The sequence below is a fragment of the Strongylocentrotus purpuratus genome, unplaced genomic scaffold (assembly GCF_000002235.5).
Source record: "Strongylocentrotus purpuratus isolate Spur 01 unplaced genomic scaffold, Spur_5.0 spur5_contig_838, whole genome shotgun sequence".
Taxonomy (NCBI): domain Eukaryota; kingdom Metazoa; phylum Echinodermata; class Echinoidea; order Camarodonta; family Strongylocentrotidae; genus Strongylocentrotus; species Strongylocentrotus purpuratus.
The window spans coordinates 1,727,221-1,743,066 of record NW_022145544.1 but is presented as its reverse complement, the minus strand read 5'-3'; the positions used below and the strand labels follow the sequence as shown (position 1 = coordinate 1,743,066).

The 15,846-nt window shown below is 36.2% G+C and overlaps 1 protein-coding gene across 2 annotated transcripts in view; it reads left to right on the top strand.

Annotated features, from left to right (window-relative positions):
• LOC756083 (WASH complex subunit 4) overlaps positions 1–15,846 on the top strand; it is a 34,152-nt gene that overhangs the window by 16,014 nt on the left and 2,292 nt on the right. For both annotated transcript variants that reach the window (XM_030987039.1, XM_030987035.1), the window contains exons 13-35: positions 368–531; positions 1,133–1,250; positions 1,743–1,868; positions 2,311–2,418; positions 2,705–2,795; positions 3,389–3,444; positions 3,622–3,701; positions 4,475–4,580; positions 5,301–5,417; positions 5,969–6,137; positions 7,025–7,179; positions 7,673–7,747; positions 8,220–8,414; positions 8,939–9,092; positions 9,388–9,454; positions 9,881–9,967; positions 10,659–10,722; positions 11,028–11,111; positions 11,639–11,735; positions 12,346–12,440; positions 12,862–12,948; positions 13,702–13,813; positions 15,051–15,116. In XM_030987039.1, coding sequence (XP_030842899.1) covers positions 368–531; positions 1,133–1,250; positions 1,743–1,868; positions 2,311–2,418; positions 2,705–2,795; positions 3,389–3,444; positions 3,622–3,701; positions 4,475–4,580; positions 5,301–5,417; positions 5,969–6,137; positions 7,025–7,179; positions 7,673–7,747; positions 8,220–8,414; positions 8,939–9,092; positions 9,388–9,454; positions 9,881–9,967; positions 10,659–10,722; positions 11,028–11,111; positions 11,639–11,735; positions 12,346–12,440; positions 12,862–12,948; positions 13,702–13,813; positions 15,051–15,116 — 2,473 coding nt within the window. The remainder of the gene's footprint in view (positions 1–367; positions 532–1,132; positions 1,251–1,742; positions 1,869–2,310; positions 2,419–2,704; positions 2,796–3,388; positions 3,445–3,621; positions 3,702–4,474; positions 4,581–5,300; positions 5,418–5,968; positions 6,138–7,024; positions 7,180–7,672; positions 7,748–8,219; positions 8,415–8,938; positions 9,093–9,387; positions 9,455–9,880; positions 9,968–10,658; positions 10,723–11,027; positions 11,112–11,638; positions 11,736–12,345; positions 12,441–12,861; positions 12,949–13,701; positions 13,814–15,050; positions 15,117–15,846) is intronic.

Genomic DNA, 15,846 nt, shown 5'->3' with positions numbered 1-15,846 from the left:
GATCTTACTCTTTTGTTGCTAACTTGTAGGTTGTCAAATCTGATTTTAGTATTTTTTAGCAAACCTGTAGGTTGTCAAATCAGATTTTAGTGTTTTGTAACTAGTCTTCCATTTTATTGCACCTTTTCTGAAGTACATATACCCATAGTATATCATTTATATACAGGTTGACATCAGGGCCCATCTTATACAAAGTTGCGATTGATCTAAATCTAGATTTGCAAGTCCTCCAATTAATCGCATGTTTACAGTCTCCTATCTCTTATGTACATAGTTGCGATTTATATCAATCGCAAATAATTTGCGATTAACATCGACCCTTTATAAGACGCGGCCCTGATGTAACCATTTTATGATACTCTTTCAGATTCCAGCCATCACATTGACAGCGAACATCGTCTGGTCAGCCAACCAGTTCTTACTCAAGAGTCTCTCACCTCATGTAGCTAGGTTGATTGACAGGAAGGCACAGCATCATGTCCTACAGCAGACCAGTCTCTTCTTACAACAGAAGAGCCAGAATCTACTCAAGTAAGTTACAAAATCCTGAATGTTACTATTTGTGGTAGCATTGTCAACAATCCAGTGTAAATGAAACACACAATTATTGATGAGTCTATCCATATAACACTAATAAGATTGAAATATAACATATTTTGACAGATGAGCATAGTAATATTCCAAGTATAACCTGATCACTTTGCTCAATCAATGTATTAATCAATTCTTTTTTTGCAACACTAAATCATTAAAAAAAAAATGGTCCAAAAAAAAAAAAGTCCCCCTTTTGTTGTTGCATTACATTTCTAAACATATTGTCATGTAGAAAGAAGCATGAACTAAAAGGATTCAATCAACACCACAGTGCCTTATCACAGCAACAGGGACACAGCTGATTAATAATTCCTAAAGTCTTTACAGGCTTATAGAGATGATGAGGTATGAGCTATATAACAACTGATAAAACAGTGCAGGATCCACCATTCAAGATCACATCCACGAACTGTCTCTAAAATCACTATAACAATTCATAAGGTAACTAACAATAGCTTTAAACTTATATCCTCTCTGTATGATATATAACATGTCATAGTAACCTTTCAAACATTCGCCCAAAATTCTTGTCCTACAGGGAGGTACAGGTGTACTACATGCAGGTGTGTTCCTGGATGGTTCGTATGGAATCCAGTCTAACTCAAGCCAATACTGTCATAGAGGACCTCACACACAAGTGCACTCTCTTCATACATGTGAGTTAGATATGTTACTTCTTGGTTTGTAATGGCTCTTTCTATTACACATCAAGGAACATTGGCTGTAATATGTGGAATGCACTTTTCAGGATTTGTGTAATTAAAAACATTTCTGATATATCGCTTGTGTGGAGCTAGAAGGGTGTTAATTCATCTTTTGACACAGAGTTAGTTCCCTTTCGGCTTTAAGTAGACAATATATGGGACAGATATACAGATGTGGGTAAATCGTTAAAGGAGTATAGTATTGTATGTAAAGCCATGTTTACTATTAAAGTCACTTTCTTTGGATAATATGTCATTTTGTATTGTGTGACAGTTTTATATATCCTTAACGTCTTTTAGTAAATACAAACCAAGCAATTGTTGTCTGTGATAAATATATTCCAAAAGCGATAACTCTTTACTGTTGTGAAAGTATAAATCCATGAACTTTTACATAGTGTGGACACAACCTTCATCATGATATTGTATGTTTCTGTCTTGCAGGGGTTGCTGTTTGCATACAACATCAGCAACCTTGTTCACACTGTGATGAACCTTCATGCTCACATGAACAAACCTATGACCAAAACAGCCGTCCTTGCTCTGTGCAGACTCATCGAGATGCTTAAGGTCGGTATAGTTGACTGTTCTAGGACCTAGATCATTCAATATGATATATATATAATACAATATTGTAAAATATAGATTGATGTGAAATTTTGTTCCAATATAATGCCATTTGTGATAAATGTGACTTTCTGTCAAATTCTATGTGACATTTTGATACTAATACAAGTAGGTTAAAAGTATTTATTATGATATTTAGTATTATATGTTATATTGCATGCACACTATACAGGATTAACACTTTTTTTCTTTAGTGATTTCTTATCACTAATCAGCAGCATACAAATGTAATCAAAGTGCATTTTTTGCACAATGGTTCTAGGTCCTAGGTAGGAGAGGGAAAATGTTAAAAGCTGTCCACCTATCAACCTTTCTGAAGCAAACTCAATCTGTCGCATTGTTTTGTAGAAAATGAATTTTTACTCATCACTTTTTTCTTTGACAGAGCATTGAGCACACCTTCCATCGTCGTACCATGCTTGTAGCTGAGTCTGTCACACACATCATACAGCATCTTCAGTTCATGGCCTTGGCGTCAGTCAACACAGCAAAGGTAGTTTATCACAGAAGATTCAAGAAGTTACTTTTAAAAAAATAATCTTGTTTTACATCAGAACAGTAAGAAACCTTTTAAACATGTACTAAAGGAACCTGCACATGAAGACCACCTGCCTATAAAGACCCTTGAAAATGGTTTCTCATTGAAACATGTACTAAAGGGAACCTGTCTACAAAGACCACTGTTTGTGTTTCCCTTAGGCGGTCGCTATAGACAGGTTCGACTGTATAATAAGTTCATACTTAAATAATGCCTATATGCTACATTCTTATGTTTGCAGAAACGTATCATCTCAGACAAGAAGTACAGTGAGAAGAGGTTGGATGCTCTCTCTGCCTTGGTGCTGGTGGAGAACGCTCTCAATGGTCCATGTAAGTAAAGACCTGGGATCCGTTTCTCAAAGCCTTTTTTCAATGACAAATGACAAAAATCAGTGACAAATCTGCTGATAACCAATCAAAAGCAAGGATTTCAGTAGCTTATAACAAAAACTGTCATTTGTCTCTGATGAAAAATTTTGTGAAACGGGCCCTGCTTTGTCATGTTCAATAAATGGGAGGGGGGGGGGGGGGGTAATTTGACTTCTATTGATTTGTTTTCATGCTGCAGAATGAATCATAACACTGATTTTGTGCACTTCCCCAAGATTCTTGCCCAGAAAACTGCCGTATTAAACAATTTGTGAAAGTTTCTGGTTTGGCTGTTCGTGAAGCAAAGTGGGCAACATTAACTACATGACTAAACCAGTGTAACTTATTTGCACACCAGATTGAGCTACTTCATTAATCAGGAAATATCTTTCTGAAAATTATGATTTCTTCCCAAGATGCTTAGCTACTTTTTAAATCTAATAAGTGTTTAATTGTAAGAACTTAACACTGATGTTTTTCTTATTAATACTGTCTGCATTATGCATAAGATGTGTTTATTTCACATTGATTGTTTATTGTTTTGTCTTTTACAGCCACCAAAGAGAGGAGGTTGATTGCCAATCTTTCCCTTGCTGTAGGCACTCAAATGGTGAGTCTATAACAATACTACTATGGAATTATAAGACTTTTAACGGGATTAAGGTAACATCATGCCAACTTTATAAAAAATATGCTATGTATTCATATCATTATGTTCAATTTGGCTGTATAGTAACGTGCAACATTGATTTAAAACCAACTATTGCTTTGATATGCCGATTTTCAGAAATGCTTCAAGGACGATGAGCTGGTGTCCTTCAAGAGTTTGATGAACAAGCTTGCTGCCATCAGTGACCTCAGAACAAGGTAGGGCCTCAAGGCAATCCCGACTAGCACTCGCGCTAACTTTTGGTTCTCCCTTAAGTTTTTAAGTTTAAAATATCCTTTATTTGAATCACTTATATGCCATCACCATTGGAACTCTGTGAATTTCAATTCCAGCCACACTTTTATGAATCTTTAAAGAATTCAACCAAATCTGTATGTATTATTAAGTTGTGGCTAATTCACAGGTTTGCTATGACATGATATATACGATTTATTTAATTTGTACATTTGGTTCGACTATAGATATTTTTGTTTGTTTTTGTAACTCATGTACAGGGATATGTATACAACATCAACTGTTTAATTGTTGTTATTTTGTTACCCACTTGAATACATTTGTAACATTTTGTTATGTTGTTAATAAATTCAAATTCAAAGGCACTTGTAGATTTGTAACTTGTCAAGAGGGAGAAATACAGTATAGAGATACATTTGAAGGGATGTTCATCATGAGCAATTCATCGCAGAGCATTTTATTGTGAATGGCGAAGGAAAATAACACTCATCTCTGGGACCATTGAAAAAGTTGCTTATTCATTTCAATTTCTTGCAACGTCACTGTTCCTTACCTTTGACTAGATATTGGGCGATGGAACAATGCTCTTCACATTCATGGTTGTGATCTAGGATATGGTTTTCTACAAATTGTTAATTAAACCTTTTCAGGTTTTTTAAAATCTGCCTTTTCACCTCTAATTACTATAAAGCAATATTTGTATAATTTGTTATGTATATGTCTTTGTATATGACAGATTGCGGGAAGCATGTAACTGCAGTTTCCTGTACTGGCATCGTGTAGTCTTCCCTCTCTACCTGGCAGATAGGTTTGAGAATGCAGTGGATGCTCATAGGTTACATGTAAGTATTATTATGAAACGACCCCCCCCCTCCCTCCCCCTCCCTATCTGTGCCATTTTTTCTCACTCCCTGTCCATCCCTATCTGCCATATGACACTGTTTGATCTTTGCACTGTTTCTGTCTCTTTCGCAAAAGAAGATGATAATACAAGTCTTTCATGTGCATATTGTGGAAGTGGCTACTACATCATGGAATATATCAGTGACCTGGGTCAGACCAAATAACACCAAGCACGTTAAGGTTGCACATATTACATGATCATCTGTCAGTTTATAACAGGTTCAGTGACCCAATCAGAATTCTACATCAAGTGTCTCTCCAAGTACCTTGGTCTTCAGCATTTCATATCCTGTTGCACCACATATCACATAATCCTTTTAATTTTTTTGGGTGAAAATATGTTTGGTGAAACAGTCATCATGTGTGAAGCACAACAATTATATCTCCATGACGATGATGATGATGACAATGACAAAGATGACGAAGATGCTGACGATGATGAAGATGATGACGATGGGGATAATGACGTCATCATCTTCATCGTCATCATCTTCATCGACGTCAATGTAATCGTCCTCATCGACATCGTCATAGTCATCGTCGTCATCATCATCGTCATCATTGTCTGATGGTGTTCATCTTGAGGTGTTTTCTTGCTAACAGTGCCATACTTTGAGCCTTGTTCCTGACATGAATGTATTTCTCCCTTTTATTCGTAGTACATGATGGGTGCCTTAGCGGACTGTGTAGCACCCATGAAACAGACCAGACATCTAGACTCTAATGGAGTGCTATTGAATTGCTTTGATAGGGAAATCAATGGACAACTCAAAGAGGTAAGTGTGCTTATCTGATAAAAATGGGATTTTCATCATTTAGCTGTTATAAAAACAATCCTAGCTTAAGATACATTCTGTGGTCAGTTTTTCAGCTATTTCAGATGTTAATCAAATTGATCCATACTGCAAGGAAAATATTTTGTTGCAGTCAAACTTGAGGATTTCATTATGGAATTTGAGCACTTTACATTATCCTATTTGTCTAGTGTAGTCAACACTTTTTATATAAAGAGCACTTAAATTTGTATAGGAAGATGATCATTCTAAGGTTCCGTTTGATACATTTCTTAGTGGGAAATTCTTTTTGAGGGAAACAGAAACAGGCTAGTGAAAGTGGTTTTTATGCCCAGGTGGCTGCTAAAGCAGGTTCAATTGTGTTTCCTTCAGATCAATTATTAGCACAATAAATGTGTTCATATGACTTGATAGGAATATCTGGCTTGAGGTCATGAAGCAGAAGACATCACACATCTCCCAGATGGTGCGGAAGGCTTAGGTTAAGGAAGGTCAAATGTTTTCATATTATTTGCTTTTATTCTTGAATCCAGCATCTGCTGGAGCCACTGTGCCGTGCCGTTGAGACTGATCTGCGTCTCTCGATACACAACCACCTCCAGCTTGATGATAGGAATCCGTTCAAGGTCACCCTGAAGGACATCTCACACTTCCTCAAGATGAAACCTATCAGGTTCTTCAGCTACTTCATCGACATCAAAGGTAAGGTGTCCAAGGAGTCAGTAAAACAGTCAGAAAAGTGGGAAGGTAACTACAGTTAAAGCTGATTTAGTGACCACTTGTCTACATAGACCACAATTTTTGTTTCCCTTGCAAATGGTTTCTCATTGAAACATGTACCGTAAATCTCTGTGTATGAGGGGTACCCCTATTTTGAAGACAAAAAACAAAAAACAAAAAACAAATTGGGGAAAAACAAAATTCTGTCATCTTTAGTTTTAAAAACAATATTATTACTAGGTCTAACTTAGTTCACAAGCTAGGGCTTTGGAGATGGAACAGACACAGAATGGGAAAAAAAAGTACAATCCATGCCATGTGTCTACAAATATACCTTCTCTCTTGGTGAATAATCTTATGTGGCAAGTTCTTTTGATGGCCAATGTAAAGGCTGTTCACTGTGGATGAGACTGTCTAAATACTTGTAAATAATATCTAAGTACTTGGATGATGGAAGCAAAGGAGAAGACCTTGTCCTACAATCTGAGACTGGGTGGATAAGTGAATAAACAACAATCAGATGGTCAAAGAATGTAAAGAAATAGATACAAGGATGCAAGGGAAGAATACTATGTGTGTATTCTGGAGCATGGAAATAGGGTTATGATGAATGATCTGGGCCCCGTCTTATAAAGAGTTACGATTGATCCAAATTAATTAATTAGTCCTCCAATCAATCGCAAGTTTGCTGTCTCCTATCTCTTATGTACATAGTTACGATTAATATCATCACACAAAACTTGCGATTGATATCAACTCTTTATAAGATGGGGCCCCCGTTTTGTATGTTTTCTCAAGGTTTTCAACTTTTTTCTTTGTTGACAACCATTTTTGTCATGAATAATTTTCTCTTTCTGTTCTCTCTGTAGCCCATGTAACGCACTACCTGGACAAGACCTTCTACAATCTGACCACGGTGGCGCTGCATGACTGGAAGACGTATGCCGAGATGCGTAACCTGGCAGCACAGAAGTACGGTCTGGCGATGACAGAGGCTCATCTACCTACACAGACTCTGGAACAAGTAAGTATAGATGTTTGTTAGTATAGATGTTTTTTTTGTTTGTTTGATGTTGTTTGATGTTTGTTTGATATTTGTTTTATTATTACCAAACAGGGCCTCATGGAAGACCACCAAATTGGTGATATGTGCCACCCTGTATAAATATCAGAAATAAATAAATAAATAAATAAATAAATAAGTATTAAAGTTGCATAATCAACAAAAATACTTGAGTGTACATGTAGAGAGACATTATATATGGAAGGAAATGATTAAAGATGAAAGTGAATTGAAGATGAGTGTTAAAAGAGGGAAAAGGAAATGGGGAAAATAATGATACAGCGATACAACGGAAGTTGTATTTGATTGTAAAGGAAAGTAATGTTGTGGAATGAAAAGGTAAATACCACAGAGTATTGCTAGGAAGAGAGATTGTATTTCACTGTGACAGTGATGTTTGACAATGTGTGGTACCTTGGTTAGTGATGTATTTCAAACGCTTTTTCCTGTGTAGGGTTTGGATGTGTTGGAGATCATGAGGAACATTCACATCTTTGTGTCCAAGTATCTCTACAACGTCAACAATCAGGTAAACTATTTTCTATGCATATTCTCTACTCATTTTATTAGAAGCAAAGTAGGGAGAGTGACTAATGACATCACAAACCAAATAGTTAGAAATGTTCAGATTTTGTTTGTACTGTAGAGGTATATAGTTGGTGGGAATTATGGAATCCATAATTTAATCATCTTCTTGTTGGGCTGTATGTGTTCACAATTGATACAATATTGTGGTATAAAGAAATATTGTGAGAAAGTTAAAACGGTAATGCCCCCCCCCCCCCCCCTTGGATAACATTATATGTGCCAAATTTGGATCATTGTATGTGCAAATGCTATTTCACTGCCTTCTAGTAAAGCCAAGTATTAGTCTGCCAAGTATCATAATAACTCAGTTTTGCTTTCATCCCTTTCTCAATAAGCCAGAGAGAAGATGTGACCCATTATTTAGAAAGTGCTTATAATTGTCTGTATTTCATCCTCTTCTCTCATATGATTAGATCTTTGTGGAACGTTCCAGCAACAACAAACATCTCAACACCATCAACATCCGTCACATTGCCAACTCTATCCGTACCCACGGTACAGGGATCATGAACACCACGGTCAACTTCACCTATCAGTTCCTTCGGAAGAAGTTCTTCATCTTCTCTCAGTTCATGTACGATGAACACATCAAGTCTAAACTCATCAAGGTTGGTATATAGTCATGGAGAATATCTAACATTCTTTAATACCCAAATGTAGGTGTGAGGTTAAGTGAATGGAAAAACCTTTTTTTTTCTTCTTCACATATAAATCTTGTGAAGTGAATAAACACTGTTGAAAAAAGAATTATCCTATTAGTTGTAGTTTGAAGTTCGGTTGTAAAGACATACAGGCATTTGAAGGAAGTATAGTAAAACATTTTTCATTTTCCATATGGCCACTAAAAACTTGAAAAGGTATTCCCTCATCAGTTGTAATCAAAGTAGCTGAAATGATGGTGCAAGAATATTCCTTTGCAGATATGTCCCAGAATCTATATTTTAGCTTTTTTGAAATTGCTGATACAGTTTTGTTATTGTTCATGGTATTATGTATTCATATTGTTGCCTTTGTGATGAGCATATGAAAATTAACCATATGTGGCATTATAAAGTACTTAAATCCCCTCTTGAACTCAAACTAGAGGTAGATGAGGTATACACATGTATAATGACAATGTTTTTATCTGTAGGACTTGAGGTACTTCAGAGAGAACAAACAGGAGATGAACCAGATGTACCCCTTTGACCGAGCAGACAAGTTCAACAAGGGCATCAGGAAGCTAGGTCTGACACCAGAGGGCGACAGTTATCTGGATCAGTTCAGGAACCTTCTCAGTCAGATTGGTGAGTCTGTTCTCTAATATTACCTTGAGGTCATGGGGGTGGGGGGGAAAGAGGTGGGGGCATCTGGTCCCTGCTTCCCCTACCCCCCCCCCCTTAACCACAAACAAATATTGCTTTATACAATAAATCCATGCTGGTATTATACCATACTGATGGTTTGCAGTTACAGTAATGATGTAGTGGGGTATGAAAGGCCAATAGGTAAAATCATTGAAGGTGGCATGCTAATGTTATGAATGGGTAGTTTAACATCTTCTAAGATTTCTTCCTTTAATCACCTTCTTTCTCTGCATAGGTAATGCGATGGGGTACATCAGGATGATCCGATCAGGTGGTCTAAGATGCTGCAGTAATGCCATCAGGTATGTACTAGAGCCTTTTTTCTGTCCATATGACTTATGTCATGTAGAATGCAAGAACTAGACTTAAACATTATCAGGGATTGGTTATCGCCCAGATAGATGAGTCTATTGTGTTTGTACTTAATAGGGAAAGTGTAATTTTGTGGTTAAGGCTCATTGACTCTTATGTTTAATAGATTTATACCTTAAATGGAATGATATACTATTTGTAAATTTACACTTGTATTGCCAAATGTATTTCATTTGATTAATTTTCCATTGGGGTTACCATTATAAAGAAACTGTTCTTGTAAAGGATAAATTTCAAGGAACAAAAAGAAATTATTCTTCATTTTTGTCAGTGAGTGTTGAAACCAACTTGGCATTCATATGTTTAGTTGGTGCATTAGTGTCATACTAAGAAACTCATTTTGATTAATGTTGTAGGTTTGTACCAGACCTGGAGGATATTGTAAGCTTTGAAGAACTGGTTGGAGAAGAGAAGCTATCACCTGAAGTCACACAAGCTGCAAGGTAACGCTATCCATGCTGATGTCTGCTTTATTGTTATCCTAATTATAAGTTTTTATTTCACTTCAGAAAAGGGCTTTGATGTAGATTCATGAAAGTAAACACTGATTTATATCAAGTTTTGGTTCTAGGCTTTCATATCAAAAGTCCAGGTTCTACCTCAAAATGTGTTATACCAGTCTGTTATGGAAGTTAGTGACATGGTCATATTTATCTCTATGCATTCTATTTTTAAGATGTTATGTGATATACTATTCAAATATTGTACTGTTTAATGAAATATTTAAATATTTTACTACTTCACACACATTATTACATTTTTTAAAATCACCTTATCAAACTACAATATAATACTGTATTATACTTTATTACTGTTTTGGTGGCAGCACCAATAAAGCCCTTGACTTTCCTACTAGCTGTCTCCACATTCATATATATTTTTGTTGTTGTATTGTATTGTAAATGTTTCTCTTTAACTTGTACGCTATGTTTTGTATTTTATATGTTTGTTATGATGTTTTTATGATGATTGAAATAAAGATCAATTCAATTCAATTCAATTACCGTGAAACAGTAAAATACTCATTTTTCTTTTCTTTTTTGAGAAAGAAGGAACATGAAATGAACACCTGTTTTGTCAGTGGCAGTAATTAACATCGCTCTTTTCATTTGTCTGTCTTTCTTTCTTGCTCAGGAATCTTGACAATGTAATCGGAAACCTGACAAAGAACTTTGCTGAGGGAACTGAGTACTTCAAGGTGAGATTTTTATCGAACTCATATTCCAGTGAATATGTCAACCTGTTTAGCATTCATGTATTTCATAGAAATAGGAAAGTAATTTTGACTCTGTAGTTTCATTATGCAGTACATATGATGAAAGTGTTGGAGCAAGATGAAACAGTTATCATCAGTTAGTTAATGAAATAAAAAGTGTAGCTTGGCTAGTAAAGTTCATATGAAAGAACCATAAAGGTCAGTTTCAAGCAAGATTGTGACCACGTTGTCTATATCCAATTGATTTTAGTTACATATGGTTTCATTTGTTATTTCTTTGATTTCAGATGTTGGTGGATGTGTTCTCACCAGAGTTCAGGAATCCTAAGAACATGCATCTCAGGAACTTCTACACCATCCTTCCTGCCTTGGTAAGAATACAAATAATTATAGATTCCTCCAGAGTCCATACTGATTGTAACATTTAGGGGTAAAACTCTGGTTTAGGTTTCCTCTACTCCAGGACCCTGTTTCATAAAACTTGTTATCGATAACAAATGCTAAGATACTATGACAAATTGGATCGCAGCCAATCAAATACAAGGATTTCAGTAGCTTGTAACAATTATTGTAGCTTGTTATTGATAAAAAAAAATTATGAAACAGGGCTCAGACTTTCATGAATCAAAACATGATGAAAGAAAAAGCTTTTTATGTAAAAACAGAGGATCAGTGAAGAAAATTTCAAGGTACACAATTTACATTTAAGATTCCCTTATAATATCTGAATGATCTCCAGCAATAAAAAATCTGAATTCTACATCAAAAAGTCTTTGAATAGTAGAACCTTTTCACCCGAAATTGTGTAGGTGATAAACTAGCTTATACTTTCCAAGAAATACTTAATTAATTGTTTTCCACCAAGATGTAATTGATTCTATTTTTATTTTTGCTGCAGACACTCAACTTTGTAGAGTACTCTGTGAGCTCCAAGGAAAAGTTGAACAAGAAGAACAAGATGGGAGCAGCTTTCACCGATGATGGGTTTGCCATGGGTAAGCATGAAATAAGGAGCAATGATCAAATCTAGGTAACGGTGATCAAATTCTATGTTAAAATTCAACCAGTTAAACAGTTGGTCTAGTGGCACGTTCACCTGGTCAGCTCTCTGTCTTCGCCTACAAACAAACTCAGACGACTCCGGTTCAAAACTGAGTCACGTCTTTTGGATGGTGACATTAAAGGTCGGTCCCCAGACGTGAATAATCATATCTGACTGATACACATCTTTAATCAACCGAACCCAATTACACACACACACAAATGACTTGATGATATTCTTATGGCATGACTGATTACAGTGTTTGTGCCAAGCAATGATCATGAAAAAATGATTTATCATGGTATTCTATCTTACGCGGTACTTGAAGCAAGCAAGAGCATAATCTCAGCAAATAAATGCAAATCCAGTCTGTTGATGATGATGATGATGAATAGTTTGTGTTTTAAAGTTTCCATATTGACATAGTTTAGGGACTATCAGAGTTCAACATACTCTTGTTCACAGTGTTTTATCTTCTTCCTTAAATGTCTCTATTGGGGTACCCCAGGGATCAATACTTGGCCCCTTGCTATTTATTTTATACATAAATGTTTCATTTGAAGGCGTGGCATACATTCTGAAGCTGCTAGACCAGTACCAAGAGTTTGATTCCCTTCACTGGTTCCACTCGGTCAAGTTCAAGTACAACAAGGACAAGGTAAGACTTGGCAGGATGTCACAGAATACGACCTTACCTGATCAAACCAAATTCGTAGATTAGACATTAGAAATATGATGTGTATAGTCCTGTATTGCCTCTTTTCTTTTAAAGCCCCACTGTACTACTTGTAAATACTTGCTCCCTCTATATAGAGAACAACCCCTAAGTGGTGTCCATTGGTCCCCCATTGTCCTCTTTGTCTTATGTTAATTTAGAGCTGAGTTGATGACCTGTTTAGAGAACATGCTGGGTGGTCTAATCCCTCCTGGCCAAACTAGTACAGACAGGCTCTAAACTAACATTGCCTCAGATGAAAGAAGAGAGAGAGAGATTTACACAAATGGTACGAGAGTGTAAAGTAGACTAAAATTTTGAACAAAGCATGGTATCCATCTTTGATTTTTTTTCGTGTGAACAGGAGACAGTAAGGAAGCAGATGGGAGGAGATGAGAAGCTACATAACACAGCACAACTCACCATCAAGAGACTGGACACATACCAAAGGGTAAGAATCATATTAAAGGGGGTGTAGCATGGCAAATACTGGTTAATGTCATCTACAACTCTCTTTTGAACAACTGCACGAGTTTGCAAAACAGACCGAAGTTCTCCTCATGCTTCGATTTTGCGTAGGTTGCACGCAAGTGAAGACTGCGGTTGCGTCGTCCGTAGTCATATTATACCTGATTGGCCCCGAGTCAGGCCATGGGAAAGACACGTAGTCTCGTCATGCTACACCCCCTTTAATAGGCTACATTTATATTGTACACACATCCATCCCAAGTGATGCTCAAGGTGGATACAAAGTGCTACCATGCTTGCTTTTGCACTTTTTGCACTTGCTTTTAGCTAAACTGCCTTAAGGCCATGGTAGCATTAACAAAATCACATCCTGCAAGATATTCACTGGATTCATTCTGAAATGTCTTTCACTGATCTGTATTATGAGCAAATTTCGTAGCTTGCAATCAAACCAATTCTGTGCAATTAGAGTTTTTAGCAGTACTATATATCTAAAGGGGTTATTACTCATTGTCTTCTAATGTTCTTTGTTCCCTTCTTTTTTAACATTGGAAATAAAATATTGCATACTTTTACGACATGTTTAACATTTCAGAATGCATCAATATTGATGAAATAGAAGCATTTATCAGCTCAATATTCAAAGCTACTGATTGCAACATTTGGTATGACTATTTCAGGCCCTTTCTTTATGATTTCGCTAACATTAGTTGATTTAATTTTTTATTTGGTATAGGAGTTTGATCTGCTGTACTACAGTTGGAGCAGTGCAAGGATCTTCTTCAGAGCTGACAAGACAGCCGCTGAAGAGCAGGAGGAGAAGATTGAGAAGGAAGAGAGAGAAAACAGTGAGTCAAATCTCCTTAGATCTGGGGGGTGTTTCACAAAGATCCTAAGTCAAACTTATCTCTAAGTTGGACTTAAAAATTATGGAGAGCCAATTGTAGCCTTAAAATAAAATATAATACAAAGCGAAAATTCAAGTATTTAGACTTTTCATAAATTCCACATCAAGAACATGAAATCTCCCATGATAATAGAAAATATAAATGATTTAGATCAACAATTTAAGCCTTTTAAGATAACTTTTACAAAACATTTTCATAGATGCTACCGGCTTTCCATAATTGTTAAGTCCAACTTAGAGATAAGTTCAACTTAGGATCTCTGTGAAACACCCCCCAAATCTTTTATATTATTGTTGTAAAACAAAACATCGTCCCTCATTAAAAAATTAAAATTTGGTTGAAACTAAGTTAAACAAGTTTACAATTAAATTTTCAATTTACAAGTAAGACTTACAAACACTCATTGAAAGTCATGATCACCAATTAAAGGGATCTATAGTTGGACAATTAGTCATTGCTGTTAGATGTGTTATATTGTTGGCAATATATTTTTGTCCCCCAAGATATCCTGAATTCTCTGTTCTTGAATTGTTTAAGAATACATCAATTTTGATATATATAAAGGTAGACTATTCAACATTACACATTACAAGTTATTGTATTTAGAATGTGTTGGAACTCTCTGGGAAATCTTAAAACAAGATGACATCTAAAGAATAATCTTATGGTGGGTAACATAATCAGTAGTGAATAGTTAAAGGTAAAGACCAGTTATGGTCATGCGATTGCATTGTGAAAGAAACGTTGTGGAATCGATCAGAAAAGGTTGATCATCTAGCATCTAGCATCTGCAAGGTTCTGGAATCATCAAAATGATAAGAAATTTGACCCATTCTTCGTAAAGTTACAAGCACTATACACAGAAAGATGTACATGGGACTACCCTATATCTCTCACAGACCATGACAGAAACAAATTTACCAAATATATGAATTAGTAGGTGGTTTCCTGGCAAATTTTTTATCATCATGTATTAGTCAAAACATATTCTTTCACATGATTGGTAATGAGAGCTTCCATTTCATTTTTTGAAATTTGGGCGTTTCCAATACTGGTCTTTACCTTTAAGTGCCTTGACTCTGAGCATCTGTGCTGGTGAAAACATCTAGAATCTATCAGTGATATTACTTTGCATCCATTGTTCCACCATCATTCATGTTTGTCTCTTATTCATCAGAAGCCATAGAGGGCGCACCACAAGAGAGACTAGCCCTGACTGCACCAGCGACCAACAATACACCAGGTAAGGAAGGATGCATCACTTGCTATCTCTTGTGTATTGTAGAAGAGAAATGTTTTTTATAGGCCTGTCTTCACTTCATCAGCTCGAGATTTCCAAATAGCCCGCTATTTCTGATTTGGGAAGTAAATCCGAAGTTACAAATCGCGTCTTCATCAGCTCGAGATTTGACCTCAAAATTAGAAACTTGAGCTCAAGAAATTAGCTCAATATATTTTTCTCAGCGTTCGCGCATAGTACGAGTCTTCGGGCTGGTGAAGACGCAACGGACAAATAGTGGGATATTTTGCAAACTAGTCAAAGATATCTTGGGATGATTATCTCAACCAAATGTCCCGCTAATTGCAACTTTGGGCTGATGAAGACGCAAATTAACTGGATAATTTGCGATCGGAATAGTTCAAATAGCAGGATATTTGGCAATCTCGAACTGATGAATACAGGCCTAACGTATCCGATGCTGTGCCTGCTTTTGGACGATGTTAGATTTGACCATATTAAATTTGTCCATGCTAGATTTATTATTCATACTCCATATTCACAAATTCAAACACTCTTTTCTTGTTCCTGTGTTGTGTTCTCTCCCTTTGTGAGCCATGCCGGTACAAAGGGAAAGAAAAGATATGACATAATTGGATCATTTGGGTTAATCGCTATGAGATATTGTTTAACAATGCAAAATCTAAGATGCATGACCCTACGTGTTATCAGCGTCTGTGATATGGTGTAATAT